This window comes from Myripristis murdjan, chromosome 18 (genome assembly GCF_902150065.1).
Source record: "Myripristis murdjan chromosome 18, fMyrMur1.1, whole genome shotgun sequence".
Taxonomy (NCBI): Eukaryota; Metazoa; Chordata; class Actinopteri; order Holocentriformes; family Holocentridae; genus Myripristis; species Myripristis murdjan.
In genome coordinates, this window is record NC_043997.1 from 21,157,685 (window position 1) to 21,181,822 (window position 24,138).

Genomic DNA, 24,138 nt, shown 5'->3' on the forward strand with positions numbered 1-24,138 from the left:
CAATCAGTTTATTTGGAAATGATCTCAGCTCTCTGGCTCCCTAGCTGATCACATTGCTCCAGCTCTCTATGGAGAGTACAGGAATGTCTGACGGCTTTATTTGCTAGTGTATATTAGCAACAAAACCATTAGCAAACAGTTTATAGCACATTACATCCATACTATACAGTCTGTTTATACAACAATGTGACAACATTACACCAGAGTGCTTAGAATAGAGTAGAATAGAATAGAATATCTCTACTGTCATTGTGCATGTACAATAAAATTGAATGCAACCCTCTCAGTGCAAAGCTCAATGTTATAAAAATTTGTTTAAAAAAAAAAACAAACCATAAATAAATAGTAAAAAAAAACAAACAAACAAAAAAAAAAAGGTCAGACCAAAAAAACACCGGCGGGGCATTCCATCTATTTAAAAGGTCTCTTATATTGTACTTCAAACATATTTTAAATGTTAAGCCATAGTGCCTGTTTTAGTGTTGAGTATAGTTATATTTTTTGGATAAAAGCTGTTTTTCTTGCAATCACAGCAAGGTTTAGATAAACATCTTACATGACTGGATTTCAGCGGTCAACACAAGCTAACCACAAAAAAGAAAAAACTTGGAAGAGCATAATGTAAAAGAAAATGTTGAAGTTGAATAGTCAATACATTTTCAAAATTATAGGAGTTTTATTTCAATTTAGTAATTATCCATGGCTCAATAAAGAACAAAAATGACGTTAAATTTAAAGAGGTGTGCTAGTGTATAGATGAGTGACCATAACATCACTGCAAAGAATAAATGTGCCTGATGATGACCATGTCAAGTGTGGCAACAGCGCTGTAGTAAAACGTGAATGTTTATGCATCATGAATTGCTTATCTTGCCAAAAACCAAAGTATACAAAACTAGGGCATTTGTGGACTGCTTACATATGAATAGAGAAATATCTGGGCATGACACATGCATCACTGCACTGTGAGCTCTGTAAGGGAGCATCATTAGCACACTGACTGACATAACTGACAGCTGGCACTGAGAGGAAAGGGATAGAGGGTGAAATAGAGGGGGAGGAGACAGAGGAGAATCTGTGCCAACTATCACCCTCTGGCTGTTCTCCACCATTTTAATCACAGCAACATTCCTCTCACTAGGCAACCCCTTGGAGACCCAGGTACCTTAGCCACACTTGACATTAACCACAAGGCACATACACCCATGTTTAATACAGACAAGACTCTTTGCCATCTCTCTCCATGTGTCTCTTTCTCTTTCATTACCCTCACTGACTACCATAAAAACCATTGGACGCGCAAAGAGAGGGGAAAATGTGTTTTCTGTCTGTTTTTTTTTTCTTCCGTCTCTCTTTTTTTCTTACTCTTTCTGTTTTGCGGTACGGCTTCAGATCTAATCCTCTGTTTATTTTCATTTATTCCCCGAGCGCAGCAGGCCAGGGAAGGCTCTTTCAGGAGGTTACATCACTGACGATAAGACCCATCGCTGTCGCCCGCTCATCCCAGCCTGCCTTTGGCTTCTTGTCAAAACAAGTCGTGCTGAGCTCGACCCAGCCGTATTTTTGGCAACGCCAGGACCAATTTTGACGGAGCAGGCTGGATGAGCCTGGACGGGGATGCTGGTGCTGAAAAAGTGGGATTTTTTCCTCTTTTTTTTTTTAAACGGAGTGTGATCGCATTCCTCTGTGGCGCCGGGTTCCTCGAGTGAGGACAGAGCAGAGAAAGGCCCGGTCAGTCCACTGGGAAAGGAGCTACAGACACTGATGAGGGGAAATGAGACTGGGAGGAAGACCTTGGAAAGGAGGCAGTGGAGCAAACTTCAGGAAAAGCAGGCTGGACAAAATACAATAATGAGCTTATGCTATAGGACTGTGCTGTATGCCCACCCTTATAGTCATTTGCCAGATGTTCCCATCATCCCATAATAGCATGATTCTGGCATGTATACAAAAGAATCCTGTCCAGTGTTTGAAGTGAGGAAAAGAGATTTTCAGCACAAGATCTGAGGCGATGTGTAAAAGAGGAGACTGCCCTGTTGAGTTCTGAGCCAGTAAACTTTGAGGGAGGGAGACTCAGGCATTTGGATGAAAAAAGTAAATGAATCATTTGGTTCAACACAGTACCTGTCTCTCATGGCAGGGTTCCTAAGATCAGCAATGAGAGGAATGGTCCTCTTGAACTGGTCAATCTTGTTCTTGGTGAAGCCTACAATGTCCCACTGCTTGTCCTGCAATCAGAATAAACACAGGCCATTGCTACGGACTAATCTACATGCTAGAGCTATTTAGGGGTCTATTTTGAGAAAATTCTGCACTTTGTGATATAAGAACCAAATTTTGTGCATCCTCAGGGAAGGCCGTAAAAATGTTTTTAGCTGTCATTGTAAATTGCATTTTAGGCAGTCTAAGGCCCTAAGGCTAAAAATATTACTAATGATCTCCCCTAAGAGTCTGCAAACTTTTTTATACTTTAAACACAAAGTGTAATTTACCAGTTTTTGCACACAAACCATCATCAAAGTACAACTCCTACACTGTTCAACACTGGGATAAATGTATTATTTTGATGTTTAGGGTTTATTTGCATGAAATAAACAAAGAAAGAGTAAGTGCTTCAAAGGCCAGCTGAGGAAAGAAAATCCCAAACGTGCTAATAACAGAAATCATCATTGGACACAGGTAATATTTTCTGTAATAATAATATTAACTGACACACTTTTGCTGCCAAACCAAGCCACGGCTGTCACACTGTAGAAGAAGCAGAAATCTGTAGCTACTGGGTGCACTGTGTGTGTGTGTGCGTGTGTGTGTGTGTGTGAGCTGACCTTGAGTTCTCTGCTAAGTTTGTGCAGTTTCTTGAATGTGGCCTGTGCTGTGTGCTCCATGCTCTCAGTCTGCAGAATAGCAAGCTGACCGCCCTTCCATTTGTCCCAGTTGGAATTCCACTCCTGTGTGATCTCCCAAACTTGCTGGAGGTAGCTGAGGTCCTGTACAACACACAGACACATACAGACAAACACACACACACACACACACACACATGCACAGGAAAAAGCTCAATAATTACATGCCTCTCCCAATACACGCAGGACGGTTACAAGGCCAACATTCACAACAAAAAATATTCCCTCAAAGCCCATGTATAATACATTTATGTGGCCATTGTTAAGCCACAACGCCACACTGCACAGTAAATGGAAACTCAGCAGGCAATTGAGCTGATCGACAAAGAAGTACGGGGGAATAAAACTGCAACAAGCCTCTCCATCTCCAGTTATATTGAGCATAACATAATAGCATGAGAAAGGCTCCACAGAAAGCAGCTAGGTCAATGGAGTGGAATGAACAACAGGCCAAAACTGGACGATCGGATAGAAAAAAAGAAAAATAAATAAAAAACACTCCACTAACTTTCCGAAAAGACACATTTGAAAAAAAAAAAAATATGAATGAGTCTCTTGTTGTGTATCGGATGTGACACTTTGGTGTAATATAAAGCCTTGGTTTGGGGAAAAAGAGCAGAATTAGAGCGAATTCACTACAAAAAAATAAAATAGGTAACTGTAATAACTATTGCAGTTCCAGATACTTTTGAAAAATCAGCATACTCAGAAACCACCCCCTGTAAGCCAATCCCTTCTCTACACCTAATTTCCTTATTTACGCTTCATTTTGTTTTAAAACTGCCATTGCAGAGGAAGCGTCAGGCTGGAGATGTTTGTCTGTGGGAATAAAAGGGAAAAAATCCACCCAGTGTTTGCACTTCTTCCACTAATCACAATCCAGGGCGCTGCTAAAAAATGGATAATGAACGATGTCATGCATGTGGCCCAGTGTGGCACATGGAGGGCTGAAAGTGTGACAAGCAGGTTGCTTTCTACAAAGCAAGGGGGGAAGAGAAAAACAATTGGACTGTCTGCTCGCTCTGTGGGGAACTACAAAAACACAATTCCCCTTTGAGACATTTATCGAGTCAGACTAGTTATATCCACACAGGGGATTTAAACTGTTGAAAGTCAGGCCAAGAAGGAGTGGAAAACAAACTACATGAGGAAGTAGTTAAATAAAAAGCTTCAGCCCCTTGCCCTGCTCACACATACTGGTCCAGCTTGCCTGGAACACACTTGCTATACAATTCTACTATGCTCTTTCTGGTGTGTGAGTGAGGTAAAATAATGCCAGGACGACAGTGTGCTTTGAGCCTGTTGCTGAGTGGCATACCTTCTCCATCATCTGGATGTCTTTGGAGCAGGGTTGTTCTATCTTGAACATGGCCAAGCTGTGGACGATGGTGTTCTCCTCCTGTTTCAGGGCCTCCAACTGGCTGCGGAGTGCTGCTATCTGCTCCAAGGCCAACTCAGTGCTCACACTACTGCTAAACGGACCTGGATACAGCATGCACAGGATACACATTTAGGCAAGCACACATAAACACACTGTATACATTAAACACTTACAGATGGAGTGTGAAAAAAATGAAAATGATGCCTGCAAATGAGGCGTCAGCATGCACAGGATACACACATAGGTCTGCATAAATCATGGATACACACGCCCTCGCACAAATATGCACACAGCCAAACGCACAGGCACAAACTAACAAACACATGCAGAGAAATGGTGCAAAAACAACTAATACTGCAATTCATCTTAATAAAGTCAGCCCCCCACCCCAGGCAGACACACACACACACACAGACACACACTGCAGCTGAACTGACACATTACACGTGCTTGCGACATCAAGCCGAGACGCTAATTTAACACCTCCGTGACGACGTGCTCAGTGAAACAGTTGTGACATAATTAGATGGCGGAGGAGTTGGGAGATTGTGAGCAGTGATGGTTATCTCTGTGATGTTTAGTTGACACAGCGGCAACATTGTCTGTGCAGAGGGAGGGTGGGGGACAAAGGGTTGGGGAGAGGGGGGGTGGGGGGTCTTCTCCCTCCATGCCATCAATGTTATTTCACAGCTGGACTGGTTGGGTCACAGGGTCCACTCACTCAACCTCCAACAGAAACCCCCCTGTGAGTTGGGAGAGCTTGGGTGATATAGAAAAAAAAGAAGGAAAAGGAGGCATGACAGTGGGGAGAATGAGCTATTATATCTGGGGAAAGAAATGGAAGGGAGAGGAAAGAATGGAGGAGGAAGAGCAGAAAGGGTAACATGAAACATACAGGAAAGCGAGGTGAAGGGGAAGTGATGCGAGTGGGAAGGTAGAGGAAGGAGAAAGGAAGACAGGAGATTAAAGGAAGAAAGTGCAGGGAAGAGGAGAAGAGAGGAGATGTGAGGAGAGTAAAAGCAGAAAGAAGGGGGCGAGAAAACGCAGAAGAGAGAGGAGGAGCTGGCTTGGGGCTGAGGTATCCTCTTTGCGCACCCGCCGAAGCTCGGCCAGGAGTCCCACACACACCCAGTGCTCTCATGGCCCTCGCACGGCCATGCGACAGCTTTGATTTATGGGATATCTGATCTTCACAGATTTCCCTCCACTGCTCCTCCTCCTCTTCCCACCAACCCATAGGCTGGGCCCCTTCTCGCCACAGACACACACTGCTCAGTGACAAGGTCTTGGCTCCCAGGACCCCTTGTGGGACATGGGACACACACACAGCTCATATCTGCTTTCAGTTAGGCACTTTACTGTACTTTGCTCTGCCCTTGTTCTCATCATTGGAAGCTGGCCTGTGCTAGAGACTCCCAACGAGGAACCAATAGCCTGCCATTACTTCTGGAGCTCACCATATAATTCATGCAAGAATACGTGATCATATATGATATAGAAGTGTGTGTATGTGTGTGTGTGTGTGTGGCGGGGCAAGAGTGACAGAGTAAGAGATAGAAATGGGGGGGTCAGGGTGAAAGAGGTAGAGTGTAAGAAAAATGAAAGGAAGACAAAGAGAGACAGTGAGGGACAATGCTAATGATTAGAGAGAATAAGGAGGTGAGCATTTGATGAGACTCTATATTAAACCATCAGAGAATTCTCTCTATCTCTCTCTCTCTGTGTGTGGGTGCCCTTCACAGAGGCACAGTGATGTGGCTGACCCAAATGACTGGGATATTATTGGGAGTGCGAGAGAGAGAGGCCTCTGTTGAATACTGATGAGGCTGGGCACAAAGCTGCCTCCTGGCCTCATTAACCTGCCGAGGACCGCCTTTGTTTTCTCTTGCAACGCTCCAAACATTCCCTACATCCTCTTCGTACCGGTTTCGGAAGTAAGGCCGTGGACGAAGAGGGGCGAGCCAACAAGGAGATCAGGAACTGAAGTAGGAACAGCACAAGTTGTGTGTGGTGGGAAAAAGAAGAGGCAAAAAGGAGGTCCTCTTCATGTAACTTGAGGAGTTCGTCTGTTCTTAATGTTCAACTTTGTCACAGGGAGAGGGAGGATAAGGGGAAAAAATGGTGGGGAGAAGAAAATGTGTTGAAATTTGAAAAACTTTGGGGTGGTTGGGTTTGGATGTGTTGAGAAAGCGAGTGCCAGATGGAGAGAGGGGGAAAAGTCAGTAATGTTGTGACGAAAGAAATGAAAGAAATAAAAACACAACACAAAAACAAAACACAGATCACACCATCTTCCATTACACTCGCATGAACTAACAGCAGAGGGGAGGAGGCAGTGAGCAAGTGGAGCGAAAGGATGAGAAGAAGGTAAAGCAAAAGTAGGACGAGAGGTTTGTGCTCTTTTATATGCCTTGGCACAGCACGTCTTTGTTTTATTAGTTGACGTGTGTAGTGTGCATGACGCCTGCGTGCATTCGTGCATGTGTGTGTGTGTGTGCAAGCACAGGAGATTTCAATTTCATCTTTAATGGAAACAGCAAATAAGGGAACAAACAAAAGACGAGAGGGAAGAGCAAATCCTCCCAGCGCAAGGCCCAGTCAGAATGGATGATGAGGCCGACATGGAGTAAACACACGGCTGTTAAGAAAACAAGGCGGGAAGGAGGAGAGGGGAAGCAGGGACAGAATTCACAGAGGTGGCCGAAGTGAGCGCTGAGGACGAAAAGGAAAGAAGCAAATGAGAGGAGAAGAGGCAGAAGTTAAGGGGAACAGAAGGGAAAAGAGAGGGGGAAAGGGAGCAGGAGAAGCAAGAGCGGGGGGGTGATGATGTGGGGGGATAGAGGAGCTGTCATGGTGTGTGTTCCAGTCAGGGCTGTCACTTATGCCGTGGACGCGAGCAGCCGTGTAGTCGGGAATCATCAGGAGCGGGAACAGATTAGATACAGGCTATTGGTTCTGATGGGTCCTCGTATAGCTCAGTAATGTCTCAGTGAGGACGCAGGGAGTGAGAAAGAGAGAAAGAGAGAGAGACTGACAGAGAGCAACAGTAAGATGCTGGCATTCTAGCCAAGTATTGGCTGTACTTTATTTCACAGTGCAGGATGTACAGTGAGGTACTAAGAAGTGATAATCACTGGTTAGGGCTGGGTGATATATCAACATTATATGATATATTGAGATGAGACCAATTGCATTTGGGACTTCGGATATGATATGGCGTAAGTGTTGTCTCATCCTGGTTTTAAGAGCTGCATTACAGTAATGAGATGCAATTTTCTGAATTAGTTAGATTTTGTTGCAGTGGCATGGTCATTATAACTACTTTATTAATGTCTGTTTGCCAAAGATCTCTTGTGTGTAGACAGCTTGTGGAAGCACCAACAGTATAATCACGAGATATTGTGATATTTGATTTTGTCCATATTACTGGTGACTTTCTTAATGTTCCTAGTGCTAGGTCCGTTCACCAAATTAAAGAAAATACGCTGCTATAAATCCATACCACTGTAAAATAAAGACTACAGAGAATGCTAGATTGAAGTTGAACATGTTTTCAAGTAAAAGTCCGTTTCAAAAAGTCAGAGAAAAAAACTGTACATCGTTGGTTTTGTTGTGCGTCATTTTGTTGTGACATCATATATGGGCATTTTGACCAGATCTTCTCTTAAGTTAAGTCAGAACTTGGACATCTGACTTAACTGGCATTCCCTTGCACTTTTCTGTGTAGGAAATTGGATTTATCATTGTTCCAAGTTCAATGAACTCCAATAGCAACCCAAGTATTACATGGAACTTGCTGTACAAAGTAGTTGTAATACCCTTACTTACATATAAGGCTACAATTCTCAAGATATAATGGCTTGCAAGATAGTTACAAGATAGGTAGGGCTGAGCAATACAATATAAGCAGTGTTGTGACGTGTGATATTGTAATAAGTGGTTTAAAAGGGTGTCTTACACTAAATGCTGTTAGTTTTCTAAACTTTGTCCTAGTTGTTGTATTATTTGTATCTACCTGCTTAGCTTAGCTTATCCACATCCACAGAATGATTGTTTATCAAAAAATATATTGCATTATGAACACATCAATAGTCATCCCTATAATATCATCACAATATTGATATCAAATTATTTGGTCAAAGATATTGTTATGTTTGGCACTGTCCATTTTGCCCAGCCCTACGTACGTACGCTGTATGAATAAGACAATATTTTATTATTTGTGTGTAGTTGTTCTTCCTCCTGTTCATCCCCTTGACAGTTGGATGGAAACATACGGGAGCTACAGACAGTTTCAGGGGAGGGGAAGAGAGGGGTGGAGATGGAGTGAAATGCATCAGCCTGATGCTTTGCTGTACAGGGCTGTGACCACCCACTGGGCCAGTCAAGGCTGAGGCCTTGCATCATGTCAGACATGCAGACAGACACCCAGACAAGTCATCTGCTCCTTGGGGCTTGGGGTGTGTGGCAGAACTTAGACACACGCACGCACGCACGCACGCACACACACACACACACACACACTGCAAAGCCATGCATCATAAAAAGATTACAAAAACGTTTTCTGTGATCGTGTGTATGTGCCAAATGAGAGCCTTTAGGGGAACTGCACATGTACACACAGACACATATATGCACACATGCAAGCTTGAGCGCACGGACATGCAAGCACATACAGACACATGCACATACACACAGACACACACACACACAGAGACACACATTCAACATATTCTAGACATACATACACACTAGGGCTGTACCCAGAATCTCCTCAGCTGAATCAGTTTCAGCTATTCAATATGATAATTTGACAGTTTGTTTTTCCTTTTTTAAACTGATTTTACTCAATTGTAAATTAGAGAATGCATTGATAAAACTTTCAGTGTTGACAGATCACATTAATATTAACGAAAGCTGTTATAATCACACATAATAAAACGCAAACAAATCATGCAAACATATTTGAGCATTTAAAATGTATGAAATTCTTAAGCAGCTGCACAGATATTCATTTCAAGCCAATCTGAGTTACCACATACCTTTGTTATACATTAATTAATCATTTTTTAAATAGGAAATGTAAAACAAAGTAGTGAATAGCTCAGGTCTAAATCAGCTTTAAGTCACAGTCCTTTCAGTGCTTCTGGTAACATTTTTTTTATAGTGACCTACAGTATACATTCTCAACAGCAGCAATACTGCTGAATTAATATATAAATATTATATGAATACTACAGACTGCAGGATGTGTGTGTGTGCATGAGAGAGAGTGAGAAGGAGAAAAGGTGTGACCTGTGCTGTTAAACTCCTTCACACCAGTCTGCGTCTTCTTCTTGAACTCCTCAGCAGAGAGGATGAGGCTGTTCTTGAACTTCTCCTTGTGCTTCTCCAACATGATTTTGCCATCCACCACCACCTGCTGGAACCACACCCACTTCCCATTCAGCTCCTCCAGTGCCTCCTGGACCTGTGAGGGGACCAGGGAGGGAGACAGGTAACTCCCAATCTCTGTTCCATTATACCCACTGAAAATACAGTGACCATTAAAAAGCAAACTTTGGAAGAAAAGGAAATATTTTTAGAAAAAGTTGTTTGGAGAAAATGACCCTTATTCCCTGCCACCAAGATAAATGACACCACTAAAGTCTGCAGATAATCTCCTCGATCTGTTGTTTCATAATACTGTACATGCATAACTCTTATCTACAAACCAGCTCTGTATCCCAGGGAAACCCTCAAGGTGTATAAAGGTGACAATGCATTTAGCTTACTGTAATTCAGAGTAGTTAAACTACTAAAAGTCCTTAATTTTCAAGTGAAAATGAAGAAAATATTACATGGTAAAGGGTTAAAAAAAAAAAAACTATATACTATACTATACTATATGATGGTCAGAATGATCCCTAAAAAACCCAGTCGAGATTGATCATGCATCACTTTCAAGCTACTTGCTATGATGCATACTTAGAATGTCATATCACAAATAAACAGTATGTCAGCCTACAAAGTGGTAAATCTTATTCTGAGCAAAAGAACATAGCACTGACACTGTGCCTGCAAAGTACTACTCTGGGTGTGTTAGTTCACAAAAAGTATATGTCAGCTGGTTTGGAAATCACGTGATGTTGAGTCCCATGTGAAAGCAACAATGGCACAGTCACACAGACAATATTTTGGCTTATCATATTCTAAAGAAGCATGTGTTTTACTGACTAACTTTTCATACTGACATCCAGAGTCACAAAGGCACAATGCATTTTAGGTAATACTTTCTGAAACAACATCCTTAATCCCTTGCTGCTGCCTGTCATGTACTTTCTGTTTTTCTTCTTGTGTGTGTCTGTGATATATCTGTCAGTCTCACTGCCTTGTCCAAACAGGGTAAGAACCACATTTTGATTTTGGTATTTAAATAGAATGCCAAATCTGCCTTGGAGTTGGCACACTGGTAGAGTGCAGCCATAGTTACCATACTGGTGACCTCTCAGAAACAGGTGATTTCAATAAATCCAAGCAGTCTCTGGTCTTTAAAAAGCCTCTTCCTATTTGTACATGTAAGCACTCAGTGAAGGTGCTCCAAAACATTAGCTTTTGTTTTTTCCTTTTCCTTACTCCATTCTGATTTTCTGCACTTAAAATACTTTTTTTTTTTCATATATTTTTGATGATTTCCATCTGAATAGATATTCTGTTCTGTGAAATTAGCCCCGCTGTGACTTACTCTTTCATGTCTTTTTTTGCCAAATTTAAGGCGGGTTCCTCTTATCCTACTCTAAATGCTGTTCTACAAATAGTTTACGAGTTTAACTGGGTCTAAATTACACTATATTGCTAGTATAAGATATGAATATGTTCAACTGTTGCCCAAGCATCCTAGTGTTACTACATTTTCCACTGAATTGAAATAAAGTGATCATCACCAAAAAAGCACCAAGGCACTGTACCCTGTGTGTATGTTGTGTGTTTTATTGCTCATTAGAGTGAACGGACCCTTTTCCGGTTATATTATTCTAAATGTATATGTGTGGTTATTAATCTGTGAGCTGCTTACAGCCTGTTCCATGGTGACCTCGTATTTGTCCAGGACAGCGAACTGCTCATGGATGAGAGGGATCTGAGCCTCTCTGTTGGCCAGATCACCTTGGATAGTCTCCAAGAGTTTCAGACTCTCACCAAGCTCCACCAGGGTCTGAGGGGGCTGGCTCAGCCTACACACACACAAACACACAGAAACATATGATAGAGACACAGGCACACTGACATGGATGAACATCCAAACATTATATGCATACCCACAGACACCCAACTACAGCACACACACACACTGTGTGCACGAGTAGTACCACCTTTTGCACAATCTGCGTCTCAGTTGTCTCAGTTTAAAATCTTTTAGCTCTCTTGTTCCATTTATCTCCCCTCCATGACAAAAATGGACCGGATAAGTCAAATCAATAATTCATACATTTTGCCTGAACTAACCTAGTTAGTCTATTTCATGGGGAGAGCAGGTGTTCCTAATATTTTACAGACTCTTTGTGGAGACAGTGTGTGACAAGTCCTAAACAGCACATTATTTACTACACTGGGTTAAAAAACTAGGGGGGATGTTTCACCTCCACCACTATTTGCATGATTCCTTTTTTCTGTTATGTTCATAAACTGCTGAGACTATTAAATGAACCATGCATCATGTGAAATCTGTACTAATAAACTACCAAACACACCAGAGTATTTGCTATTTTTATCAGGACATTCATCGCAAAAGATTGTTAGTATTCAGTTAACATGAAGCGGTTTGCCAGCTTGCATCAGACAGCTTAGCTTATTAAAATGTAACATAGCCTAGAGACAATGGCACTCTTCATTTTACCATCAGTCTTCAGTTCTATCATTTTAGATATCTCCAGAAAGGGCCACAGCCAGTTTCATCTCAGCATATTAGATTTTGCTGGAATCGTGTAAATGAACAGGGAGACAGCCATCAGCCCGCTGTCTATCTGTCCCATGTTAATGTTGGATATAGGATGTTAACATTTTGCTCATCAGTTGTCTGATGAATACCTCTGCAAAATATAGATTCGTGTTGGTCTGCGTAAACTGTAGTAAAAAGCATACCTTAGGGATTTTGCAGTTTAGAGAGGATGCTATTGACTGGGAAGTATCAAGGACAAACTGGCAGTAGCTGGTAGGAATAGCAAAAAAATAAATGTCTTTACTACACCCGCAGTAAATAGGTTTATATGCTAATAAAACCCTCTCTGCACACTGCACATACTCAACACCTCAGCAGACACTTGAGATAGTTCAACTTGTCATATGCATAATAGTATACACCTATATGAACAATATATTGGCTATTTACAAAGAAATACAGCTGGCAAAAATAAAAATAGCTGGGGGAAAAAAACAAAATAAATAAAAAATAAAAAATAAGCACTCAACTCCTACTCACTGGATAAGAGCAACAGCCAAATACTGAAAATATAAATTTTAAGTATCATCTTCACAGTTTTATTTGTGTCTACTTATCAGCCACCAGCTCTGCATATACAAACAAACATCACATGCACCAAAGGTTGACTTCAAAAGCGTTAATGTCAGTTTTCTTACAAACTGTAGTTAAATAAATCTGTGCATCTTTGTTATCAGAATATCAACAACAGCATTTAAACAATCAAAATCCCCTTTAACTAGCTTCAAAGTTAGATTTTATTTCATATTGTACAATACATATTCAGTATATACATGCTGAAATTACTTCACTGAAGCTGTTTTACGGCTGCTGCATCAGATCAAATATCTAGATGTCTTGTGCATTATTTTATGCATTTCCCTGTAATTCAACAGGACATATTTGGTATCTTTGGAAACCATGGGATCTCTGCTAGAATTTAAAATAAAGTTCTGTGGGTTTGAACAAAGTGCAGTGGTGCAGCAATGACAAACACACCCATGGGCGCAGCAGAGCTGGAGAGGTTAAGGCACACAATGCTCAGGGCGTTTTATTTTTAAATGTAACAGCTGTGGATAAGATCTGTTTAGATCAGGGGTATTCAATTCAATTTTAGGAGGTTCATTAACTCAGTGTTCCTCCCCAGGAAAGGTCCAAGCCATCATACCTACCTTTTCTTGTTATTTGTAGGCCTTTATGGATGTAGTATTGAGGTTCTATATGTGTATAGGTGTGTATAAAATGTAACAAAGTGCAATTCAAAATAGGAACATTTCCCAGGCATTCTCACATTAGACACATTGTAAAAGTAAGAAAAAATAAATAAGCAGGGCTACTCATAAAAAAATCAAAATCAAAATGAGTTGCCCTTAAAATAGAAATGAAAATAAAACACTGCTCAATTCAGTTCTCATCTGAACAAGACTGGGTCTTTATCCTTAGCACTTATCAGAAATCTACCAGTAAGATAAAGTGTCTGTTGCAAAACTGAGGTAACATTAGGCAGAACAGAAAAAGCAGTTTTACTAGATGAAAAACAAAGTGATTATTTTGAACGAATACAAATTTATGCCAAAACACAGATATAGGAAGCGCGTGTCCTCAATTAGGCAAATGAGAATCAGGTACTCTTTGGAGGGGGTTAGATCAATGGAAAATATGTTTAAGTTTGTCTCCTATTTAAATAAACATCCTGTGTAGAATACAACTAGCAAATTTAAAGAACATCCAAGTTACACTGTTCCACTAAAAAAATATGTACAAAGCCTTTATTATTACAGGGCTAAATACAATTTTTAAAAAAACCTGGCTGCTGACCAACATGTTTCACCTCCAAGAGTCTTCATCAGGGTGTATAAATTTATCTTTAACACATCTTTGGCATTTTTCTTTTTCTCATACATTTGCTTCTCTCTCTCTCACTGACTGCAAGTGCATCTTGCTGTGCAATTACTTTGATTGGCTGAAATGGCTGAGTAATTTAAATAATGCACTGGATTGGACAAGATCCGCTTGCCATGTCAAACCACAACACTCTAAAAAGTTTGTGAACTGTTTCTGAACCATTACCTGGTCTGGACCTGAACTGGAGCCTGCTATTTGGTGACACCTGGTTTAGATGGATAGCTAGAATGGAATTGCATTTTTTCTGCTTTGTTGTCTTTAACATGCATGTGCGCACACACACACACATGCGCATGCACACACACACACACACACACATGCAGGCACACACCTGTTGGCACTGTTTTGCATGAAGCTGTGTATCTCTTTGAGGCTGGTGCTGGCCATGAGGCTGAGCTGCTGGGTGAACTTGCCCTGCCACTCGTTGCAGTGCTGCACCAGTGAGAACTTGAGTGGGGAACAGTCCAGCATGACAAACTGGATGCACAGCACCGTCTCTTCCTGCTGAATGTTGTTGGCCACCTCTGCGTACCTGGGGGCACACCAGAGAGGAAACGCACATGCAGAAGAGAGACATCAGGGTGTCTGGAAGTCTCATTAATGTAGATTTAAGATTTTTTAAGAATGTGTTAACAACAGAATGATATACAAGACCAGGTTGTACGACTCAAATAAATATGGAAATGAAAACAGTCATAATATAGGTCTAGGTTAATTCTCAAAGGAAACAACCACCAGGACCTACAACACATTTAAGACCTCTAAAACCCAAATTGTTTTATTTTAGAAGCCAAAAATTTTTCAGGACCAAACAGAAAGCCAGAAGATAGGTAAAATTAGAGAGAAAGTTCAGAAAGTGCAGTTTTTGGTTCAAAAACTGCAGTGTGTACACAGGCACTATGACAAAATAAATATTCACATTATTGTGAGAAGGAGAGTTTGTGAAGGGAAAATTTAGAAACTTAATTTGAAAGATACCAAGCAATGAAGACAACCACCTGTCTTATGCTGGAATTATGTATAATAGGATCTATACAATAAAGTACAACAAAGCGCAATACGATACAAACTTCATTTGTGCATTGAAAGAAATCAGATTAGTGTTATCGATGTGGGAGTATTATCGATATGGGTGTGAAACCCAAAGTGCTGAGACAGACTAGTGTGTGTACACACACTCAGTGTTGACACTCCAGTGATTTACATAGCAATGTCTTTGACAAATCCATAAGACGATAGCACATACTCGCACCGTGGCTGTGTGTGTGTGTGTGTGTGTGTATGTGTATGTGTGTGTGTGTGTGTGTGTGTGTGTGTGTGTGTGTGTGGGTGTGGGTGTGGGTGTGGGTGTGTGGTGTGAAGAGCAATGTTTGCCAAGACTGTGTGACTGGACCTCTGCATATAGATTCAGCCTGAGGTCACAAGGACAATGTTCTTTGCTTTAGCCTCCCAGTTCACCCTCATTCCCTCCCCACTGCCCGTGTGCCTAACTCATCATTTTTTCTTCATTCCTCACCCGCCTGTCCAACACCTTCCCCCCCGCCAGCTCTCACTTCCTCACATCCTCTCTGAATCCTTAAACACCTCTACTTTTTTTAACAACAGCTTTTGTCTCACTTTCTCCGCCAACTTACACAATTTCCAAACTAAACATCCAAATTCAGCATATTGTTTTTTTGTCAGTGCAGGAGGCATTAAACACTTCACTCCTCCATATCTGCATCCATTTAGGTCTAGAAGTATTTGGACAGTGACACAATATTCATAATTTTGTCCTTGTACACCACCACAGTGGCTTTCAAATGGAGTAATCAAGACATGATTCAAGTGTAGACTTTAATTTATCGGTGTTGAGCAAAAATATGGCAGTCCTGGTTTAGGAATTACAGCCAGTTTTATACATTGTCACCCCATTTTCAGACGTTTGACATTTGTGTATCATTGTTCAAATCTGCAGTTTGCGAGAAAATAAATACAGAGGGTATACAGCAAGGTGCAAACCACTGGTGTCACTCAAGAACAGGAAGGCCAGATTAGACTTTACAAAAAACATCTACAAAAGCCTGCCCAATTCTGGACCAAGGTTCTTTGGACAGATGAAACAAAGATTAACTTGTACCAGAATGATGGGAACTGGGTCACTTGTGTTTATTGATGATGTGACTGCTGATGGAAGTAGCAGGATGAATTCTGATGTTTATAGGGCTATACTATCTGCTAAGATTCAGCCAAATTCCACAAACTGATAGGACAGTGCTTCACAGTGCAGATGGACAATGACTCAAAACATACTGCGAAAGCAACCCAAGAGTTACTGAAAGCAAAGAAGTGGAATATTCTTCAATGGCCAAGTGAGTCCTCAGACCTCAAGCCAGCTGAGCTGCTTTTCACTTACTGAAGAACAAACAGAAAGACCCACAAACAAGCTGCAACTGAAGGCAGATGCAGTAAAGGCTTGGCAGAGCCTCTGAAAATGGGGTGACAAAGTATAAAACTGGCTGTAATTCCTAAACGGTTAATGCCATATTTTTCATCAACCCCTGAAATTAAAGCTGAAAGTCTGCACTTCAACCCTTCCGGTTGAGGCAGATGACAGCCCACCCAGAGCCAGGTTCTGCGTGAGGTTTTTGATCCCATTAAAAGGTTTTTTTTCCGTGCCTTTGTCGCCCTGTGCTTGCTCTTTGATGAGATTTTGGTCCATGGATTTGGCCAACATCTGTTGGTTTTCTGTAAAGCACCTTGAGATAACTTTTGTTATGATTTGACACTGTACAAATAAAACTGAACTGAATTGGATTGAATTCAATCACATTTTGATTACTCCATTTTAAATCCACTGTGGTGGTATACAAGGGTAAAATTATAAATAAGCTATTGTGTCACTGTCCAAATACTTATGGACCGAACTGTACATATCAAACTTCACCATGGTTTACCAGCACTTAAAAGAATAATTATTTGTTTATTGTTTATTGAACACATAATAGAAGGAAGTCAAAGTTGCATTCTTGTGAAAATGTCGCAATGAATTTTCACACTTTAGCTGCAAATTTTCACACAACCTCTGCAATCTTCCTCTTGTATTTAAGAAGAACTCACTTTCACAAGCATGCCATGGGATTGTACAGTCTGTACTTAGTTAAGATAGATTGCTTCCATTCTATTGGCTATTTTACAGTGGAGAATAACAGCAAAAATAAACATTGCACAAGAACTAAGGAAATTTGTGTTTGGTAGATTATTTCTTTGTTATAACAATGCTTCTGGGCAATAAATCTTATACCGTTGGAAAGCCTGTTTATTTCCCTTTTAAATGGTGCCACATTTATAAGGAACATGCATTTGCAGCAGAGCTGAGTATGTGGGTTGTGCCCATGAAAAATTTGCCAAATCTTCTCTGCCAATGGCAAACAACTTTTTCTGCCATTGACTCTTGTTTGGTGTTTGGTGGATTGGATGATTGAAGTTTGAAGAAACAAGACATATTGGCAATTTAACAATTTATTCATTTAACAAACAGGAGCCTCGGTAGCATGTGGAAGAACCGTACATAGCCACAACAGCCTGGCGCTTCCTCCTCATGCTGGTCACCAGCCTGCTCATACACTGCTGTGGGATGGCATCCCATTCTTCAACCAGCATTTGTCGCAAGTCAGCCAATGTGGTTGTGTTGGTCACTGTGGCACGAACAGCACGCCCAAGCTGATCCAACAAGTGTTCAATGGGGTTGAGGTCAGGACTGTTGGTAGGCCATTCCATCCACTCCACTCCCAAATTCTGGAGGTAGTCTCTGATAAACCCCACTCTGTGGGGGCGAGTGTTGTCATCTTGGAGGACAGCGTTTGGTCCCAGACTGTGGAGATATGGGATCACCACTGGTTGCAGAATCTCATCTCGGTATCTCTGCATTGAGATTGCCTCCAATGATGACAAGCCTTGTTTTTCCAGTGAGGGAGATGCCGCCCCACACCATCACACTGCCTCAACCAGAAGATGTTATGATCCAAATGCTGTAGGCAGAATCTAGACTCATCTTCTTGGGACGCCCACTTTGCGGCCTGTCTCTGACATTGCCCGTTATATGGAACTTGGCGTTCACTTTGGAGATGGTACTAGGACTCACTCTAAATAATGCCGCAACTTGGTTTTGCGGAACACCAGCTTGAAGTTGCCCTATCGCACAGGCCCTATCCAGATCAGTCAAATGTGGCATGCTGATTCTTGGAGCAGACACCTACTGACCACTCTAGCTGGGCCCATGCTCAAAGGTGCTGCCAATCACCTGATTGGCAGCACCTGGGGGTCCCAGAAGCTCAAAACAAGAATCAGTAGCAACAGCAAAATAAGCTGTTAGACATTGGCAGAGAAGATTTGGCAAATTTTTCATGGGCACAACCCACATACTCAGCTCTGCTGCTCATCCCACAAATGCATATTCCTTACAAATGTGGCACCATTTAAAAGGGAAATAAACAGGTTTTCCAATGGTATAAGATTTATTGCCAAGCATTGTTACAACAAAGAAATAATCTACCAAACACAAATTTCCTTACTTCTTGTGAGATGTTTAGTTGCGACAGAGACAGAGATAGTAGATCGACTGCAGAAGGATGTTTTTCGATTGTTCAATGCACAGTACCTGGCTATGTCTGCATCAAAGGAGGACACTGGCGGATTGAGTCTCTGGTAACGTTGTATAAATGAGTTCTTGTTGAGCTCCCAGATCTCTCTGTGCTTGTCCCAGGTCTTCTGGTAGGCCTGCAAGTGGCTGGCGTTGGCTGACATCCCAGCTGCCACAGCAGTCTTGATCTTCACTATCTCCTCATCCTGTTCTGGATGGGGAGAAGAGGAGCAGGGAGACAGCGAACACAAGAGGTTACATAAATCAGACAGATAACCAGATAAACACACAGCTCGACACATATGTTCATATACATATATACACGGGGAGGTACTTCAAGGTGTGCTGTGCAAAACTGCCAAAGATTGATTTAAGTGAGAACCTTTAGACTCAAGAAGCCAAAAACACGGATTAGGCATGTAATTTGTATGTGAGTCAGGCTGATGAGAACCATGTAAACTCAATCATTAAATTACATGGTTATTCCATGTTTTCTTGTAAATTGAGTGAAAAGGGGCCTCACTTCCTGAACCATGGCAATTTTTCATAGTATACCTTTAATAATCCCTTAGCAGTTGAAATGAAATATCTCTGTAATTTACAATAAAGATTTTTTTTTTTTAATAATATTGCTCGTTAATATATTACTTTAAACAGACAATTTTGAAAACTGAGTGGACATGCAGAATAGAGCATGATATTTAATGATGTCTGCAGCAAATAAAGAAAGCAAAAGCTTAAGCCCTTGATAAAGGTGCATGGTTGCCACACTTTGATGTCTTCCTCCAAATTAATTGGCTGTCCTCTAGTATTGTTGTTCGACCTGAAGCCTACGCGTAATTGATAATCTGAGGAGAAAGCTTCCTCTAGATAACTACCCTACACTGAGGTGAAGCCTCATCTCTAATAACCTGGTTGTTATGCTAACAGTTGTTTCATTTGTTTTATTATTACAATGGTGTCCATGATAAGTCATTAGAACAGCAGACCTATGAATCACTTGACTGCACATTTTGGTTAAAAAATTACTCCTAGCCAAGCTTTACAATATACATACTATGTAGTACGATACACATTAATTGCGTTTGACTTCTAGTCACTTTAATTCTCTGAAACCCAGGAACTCACAGGCTCCTTATTTGTTTATAAGCTTATGGCTTATAAGAAAGCACATAAGGTGTTGAGTTTTGTCTAAAACAAAGTACCCAAGAAAGCTTTTTTTTTTTTTACAGGGCAAAAGTAAGAAAAAGAAAGACACTGAGAATGTGTAAATTGATTTGAAAAAAATTAAAACTTAAAAAAATTACAAATAATGTCAACAAAACATATTGATTCTTAAGTGTTTAAAAACTGTGAGTTTCTGCTTCCTGACCAAAAAAATAAATACATAAAAAAAACCTTCAGGTTTAACCCCTGCGCATCCTCTGCAGTACAAAATGTCTTACATTTAAGCAAGCAACGTTAAGTAAGACTTTATCATAATAACACAGATGGTGTGCAGGAGTTAAATCTTTATAGTGCAAGTTGCTGAATTCTCCTGGCACCTGTTGTTCAAGTGTGCTTAAGAACCTCTTTCTTTATTAAAATTATTTTTCAAAAGAAAAAATTGAGAACACCACACAGCGGTGCTCTCCTCAGTCCCTTTTCATCGACTACCAAAATATTTAGCCCAACTAAATTGTCTTACAACTGGCCGTATATCCTGTTCTTAGTCCAGGTAGATGGCTCACATTTTGTAGGATCAAATTCTACATGTATGTAAGTGGTGAAATGTGAGAAGTGACCTAATTAGCCTTGGGCCAGCTCAGTAACTTAGCTTTGGGTAATAGATATTCCTTGGCTGAGAATGAGCAATGTGAAAAGCACTTGAGTACTACTCACCACTCAGCTGCCGTCTATAGATTAATCAACAGTTTGCATATAGTGAGTGAGTGCTGTCTACATTGTATGACCTGAGAAATTCCATCCACTGAGGTGACTCGTTACACTGCAAAGGCATGGGTGCTGCATTATTAAGCCATCAAAAACCTGTCATCTATGAAAGGATGTGTGATGGGGGAAGCAAAATACTGCTACTTTCACACATTTAATAATATTTCACAGCATCTATTGCCACTATATTATGTGGAAGATTTGTAGTACTAAGTGGCTAAAATGTAAAGCCTTACAAGAAGTTTCAATGACCTCTTTCAACACTGAAATGGAGGAATTGTGGTCTAATAGCCACTAGAAGTATATTTCGAATCAGACTATTCAAACCACTCAAAGAATCTCAGGTATTTGATTCAACATCACATGATTAATGGCTTCAGTAGAATAATCAGATGTTAAAAAAAAATAAAGAAAATATGTACACACACACACACACACACACACACACACATATATATATATATATATAGACACACACACACACACACAAATATATCCGACGTGCAGTATCCAGTGATGCTCTGTCATAAGTATATACTTATCATGCTTCACTGATGAGACCCTGATGCTTGCTCTCATGCATCCTACATGACAGGCACTTACTCCAGTTAAAAGACGGGCTTTTCATGAGAGAACACACAACCTGCCATGTAGAGTGCCATTAAGGGCTCTGCTGTGGAGACTGGTGCTCAGAATGGAGCACTATGAAGACACGGGGTTGAATGGGGAAATATATTTAAAGAGACAGAGATATGTTGATAGATGTGGATGAGGTGTATACACACACACACACACACACACACACACACACACACACACACACACACACACACATATATATATATATATATATATATATATATATATATGTACACACACACACACATATATACACATACATATGTATATATGTGTGTGTGTGTGTGTGTGTGTGTGTATATATATATATGTATATATGTGTATTATGGCATGCCGTTTAGGAAAATATTATATATATGGAATGAAAGTCTGAATATTTTGAATGAAAGTCTGAATATTTTGAATGAAAGTCTGAATATATGGAATGAAACTTGATTATATGGAATGATACTTGAAAGTCTGAATATATGGAATGAAACTTGAATATTTTGAATGAAAGTCTGAATATTTTGAATGACACTTGAATATATGGAATGAAAGTCTGAATATATGGAATGAAACTTGAATATTTTGAATGAAAGTCTTAATATATGGAATGAAACTTGAATATTTTGAATGAAAGTCTGAATATATGGAATGAAACTTGAATATATGGAATGAAACTTGAATATTTTGAATGAAAGTCTGAATTTATGGAATGAAACTTGAATATATGGAATGAAACTTGAATATTTTGAATGAAAGTCTGAATATATGGAATGAAACTTGAATATTTTGAATGAAAGTCTTAATATATGGAATGAAACTTGAATATATGGAATGAAAGTCTGAATTTATGGAATGAAACTTGAATATATGGAATGAAACTTGAATATTTTGAATGAAACTTGAATATATGGAATGAAAGTCTGAATATATGGAATGAAACTTGAATATTTTGAATGAAAGTCTGAATATATGGAATGAAACTTGAATATTTTGAATGAAAGTCTGAATTTATGGAATGAAACTTGAATATATGGAATGAAAGTCTGAATATATGGAATGAAACTTGAATGAAAGTCTACATGGAATGAAAGTCTGAATATGCTGGTGGACCAAATGCAAACTGGAGTGCAGGCCGGCTATAAAGCAGCTGGTTAATGAATAAAAACACAAACTGTCTACCTGGAGGGTGGGAACGACAGGGGAGCCAGGAGGAGCTCATCTTCCCTTAGCCTAATAACACATGAACTCCCTTAAAAACATGATGCAATAAATTTTGGGAGGTCTCTAAAATATGTATTAACAATATGCAGGGTATATATATATATATATATATGCATGTATATGTATATAGATATATAGATAGATAGATAGATAGATATAGATATAGAAGTAGATATAGATAGGCCACTTCTCTCTGCCCTGTTCAAACATCTCCTCCCAGTTTCATTAAGGCAGAGTAGTGAGAGTTAAGAGCGCCTGTTCCCTCTGGACTCCCTGCTGTCTGTCAAACTCACACAAAGCACGCTCATACGAATGTGCACTCACACACACACACACACACACACACACACACACACACACACACACAGACACACACACACACACACACAGATACATGCACACACACAAACACACACAGACAGCTGCAGCCTTGGTTAAAATGGATAGGTGGATGGGTGAGTGAGAAGAGATGAAGAGAGATTGGTGAGAAGAAGGGGACACTGCAGAGGTTTTTAGATGAGGGGGATAAAGGGTTGAGGATGAATGGAAGGAAAAACTCGCCAGCTGGGGTCACAGAGGTCATGGAGTGAATATTCTGGAAGGGAGAGGAAAGAAAACAGACTGAAGAGAGTCGAGATGAGGTTGTCTGGATCTAGCCCCATGAATTGTTCTTACTTTGTTTTCTTGCACATTTGCACTTCAACCACATTTTGACTTTATGATTTGTGAGTCTGGCCCAGCCGATTGCTCTCTTGGATTCTTCGGACTACATCGGCCCCTGGACCAGTGATAATTTAGCTCTACCTTAGACGGTTCTTAGTCAGTCTGCGGCAAATAGTTGCTTTTTTCAAATGCGCACCATGTTAACACAGGCTAATGTCGGCCAGCATAAATTCCACATCCAATTTGAGTGCAGATGTCTGCAGCAGAGGTAGGAGGAATACCAAAATATCCACACCTGACAGAGGCAATGTTATTTATGTAATAATCTCCTTGAGTAAACATAAAAAGTAGGTTACACAAATGTATCCAAAGCTAAAGGTACAGGTCCTGGTTGTGCAGTTTTTGAGGCAGTGTTATTTATTTATTTATTATTTTTAATTTATAATGTAGCTAAGTTGGAAGCTTCACTTAAAAGAAAATGAAAAGTAATGTTACTGACTGCAAAATATAGTTAAAGACTACAAGTGCACCAAAAGTTATTCGATTACAGTGATGAGAGTGAATGTAAAACTTCACCCTCAAGGGACAGTTTTAGAGCATATAGAAAAGAGTATTTAGAAAGCATTTAGCATTTTTAGAGCATCTAGAAAATTCAGCATGTAACACGTGATTAAAAAGTACATGAAAGCCAAAACAAAAACAAGTGATTTGGAGCAATAGATTCAGACAAAAGCTGAGGAGGAACAGAAGCCAGACAGGCAAACTGTAGTGTGGGGAAGTGGTTAAACACAGAAAGATGATGAAGAGAAACCGCCACATGGTTTGCTTTCATGGTTACAATTTTTTGTATCATCAGCTGCATTACATTTTCAAGAAATTACACAAAATGGCCGCTGTAAAATGGTCAAAATGACATCCATAGAAAGCAAAG

At 40.3% G+C, this 24,138-nt stretch overlaps 1 protein-coding gene across 1 annotated transcript in view; it reads right to left on the minus strand.

Annotated features, from left to right (window-relative positions):
* The window catches only part of dnah2 (dynein, axonemal, heavy chain 2), a 189,985-nt gene that overhangs the window by 116,613 nt on the left and 49,234 nt on the right, over nt 1–24,138 (minus strand). The window contains exons 19-25 of the mRNA XM_030075754.1: nt 18,783–18,975; nt 14,475–14,675; nt 11,339–11,495; nt 9,580–9,754; nt 4,222–4,385; nt 2,826–2,987; nt 2,125–2,228 (exon numbers count right to left, since the gene is read on the minus strand). Coding sequence (XP_029931614.1) covers nt 2,125–2,228; nt 2,826–2,987; nt 4,222–4,385; nt 9,580–9,754; nt 11,339–11,495; nt 14,475–14,675; nt 18,783–18,975 — 1,156 coding nt within the window. The remainder of the gene's footprint in view (nt 1–2,124; nt 2,229–2,825; nt 2,988–4,221; nt 4,386–9,579; nt 9,755–11,338; nt 11,496–14,474; nt 14,676–18,782; nt 18,976–24,138) is intronic.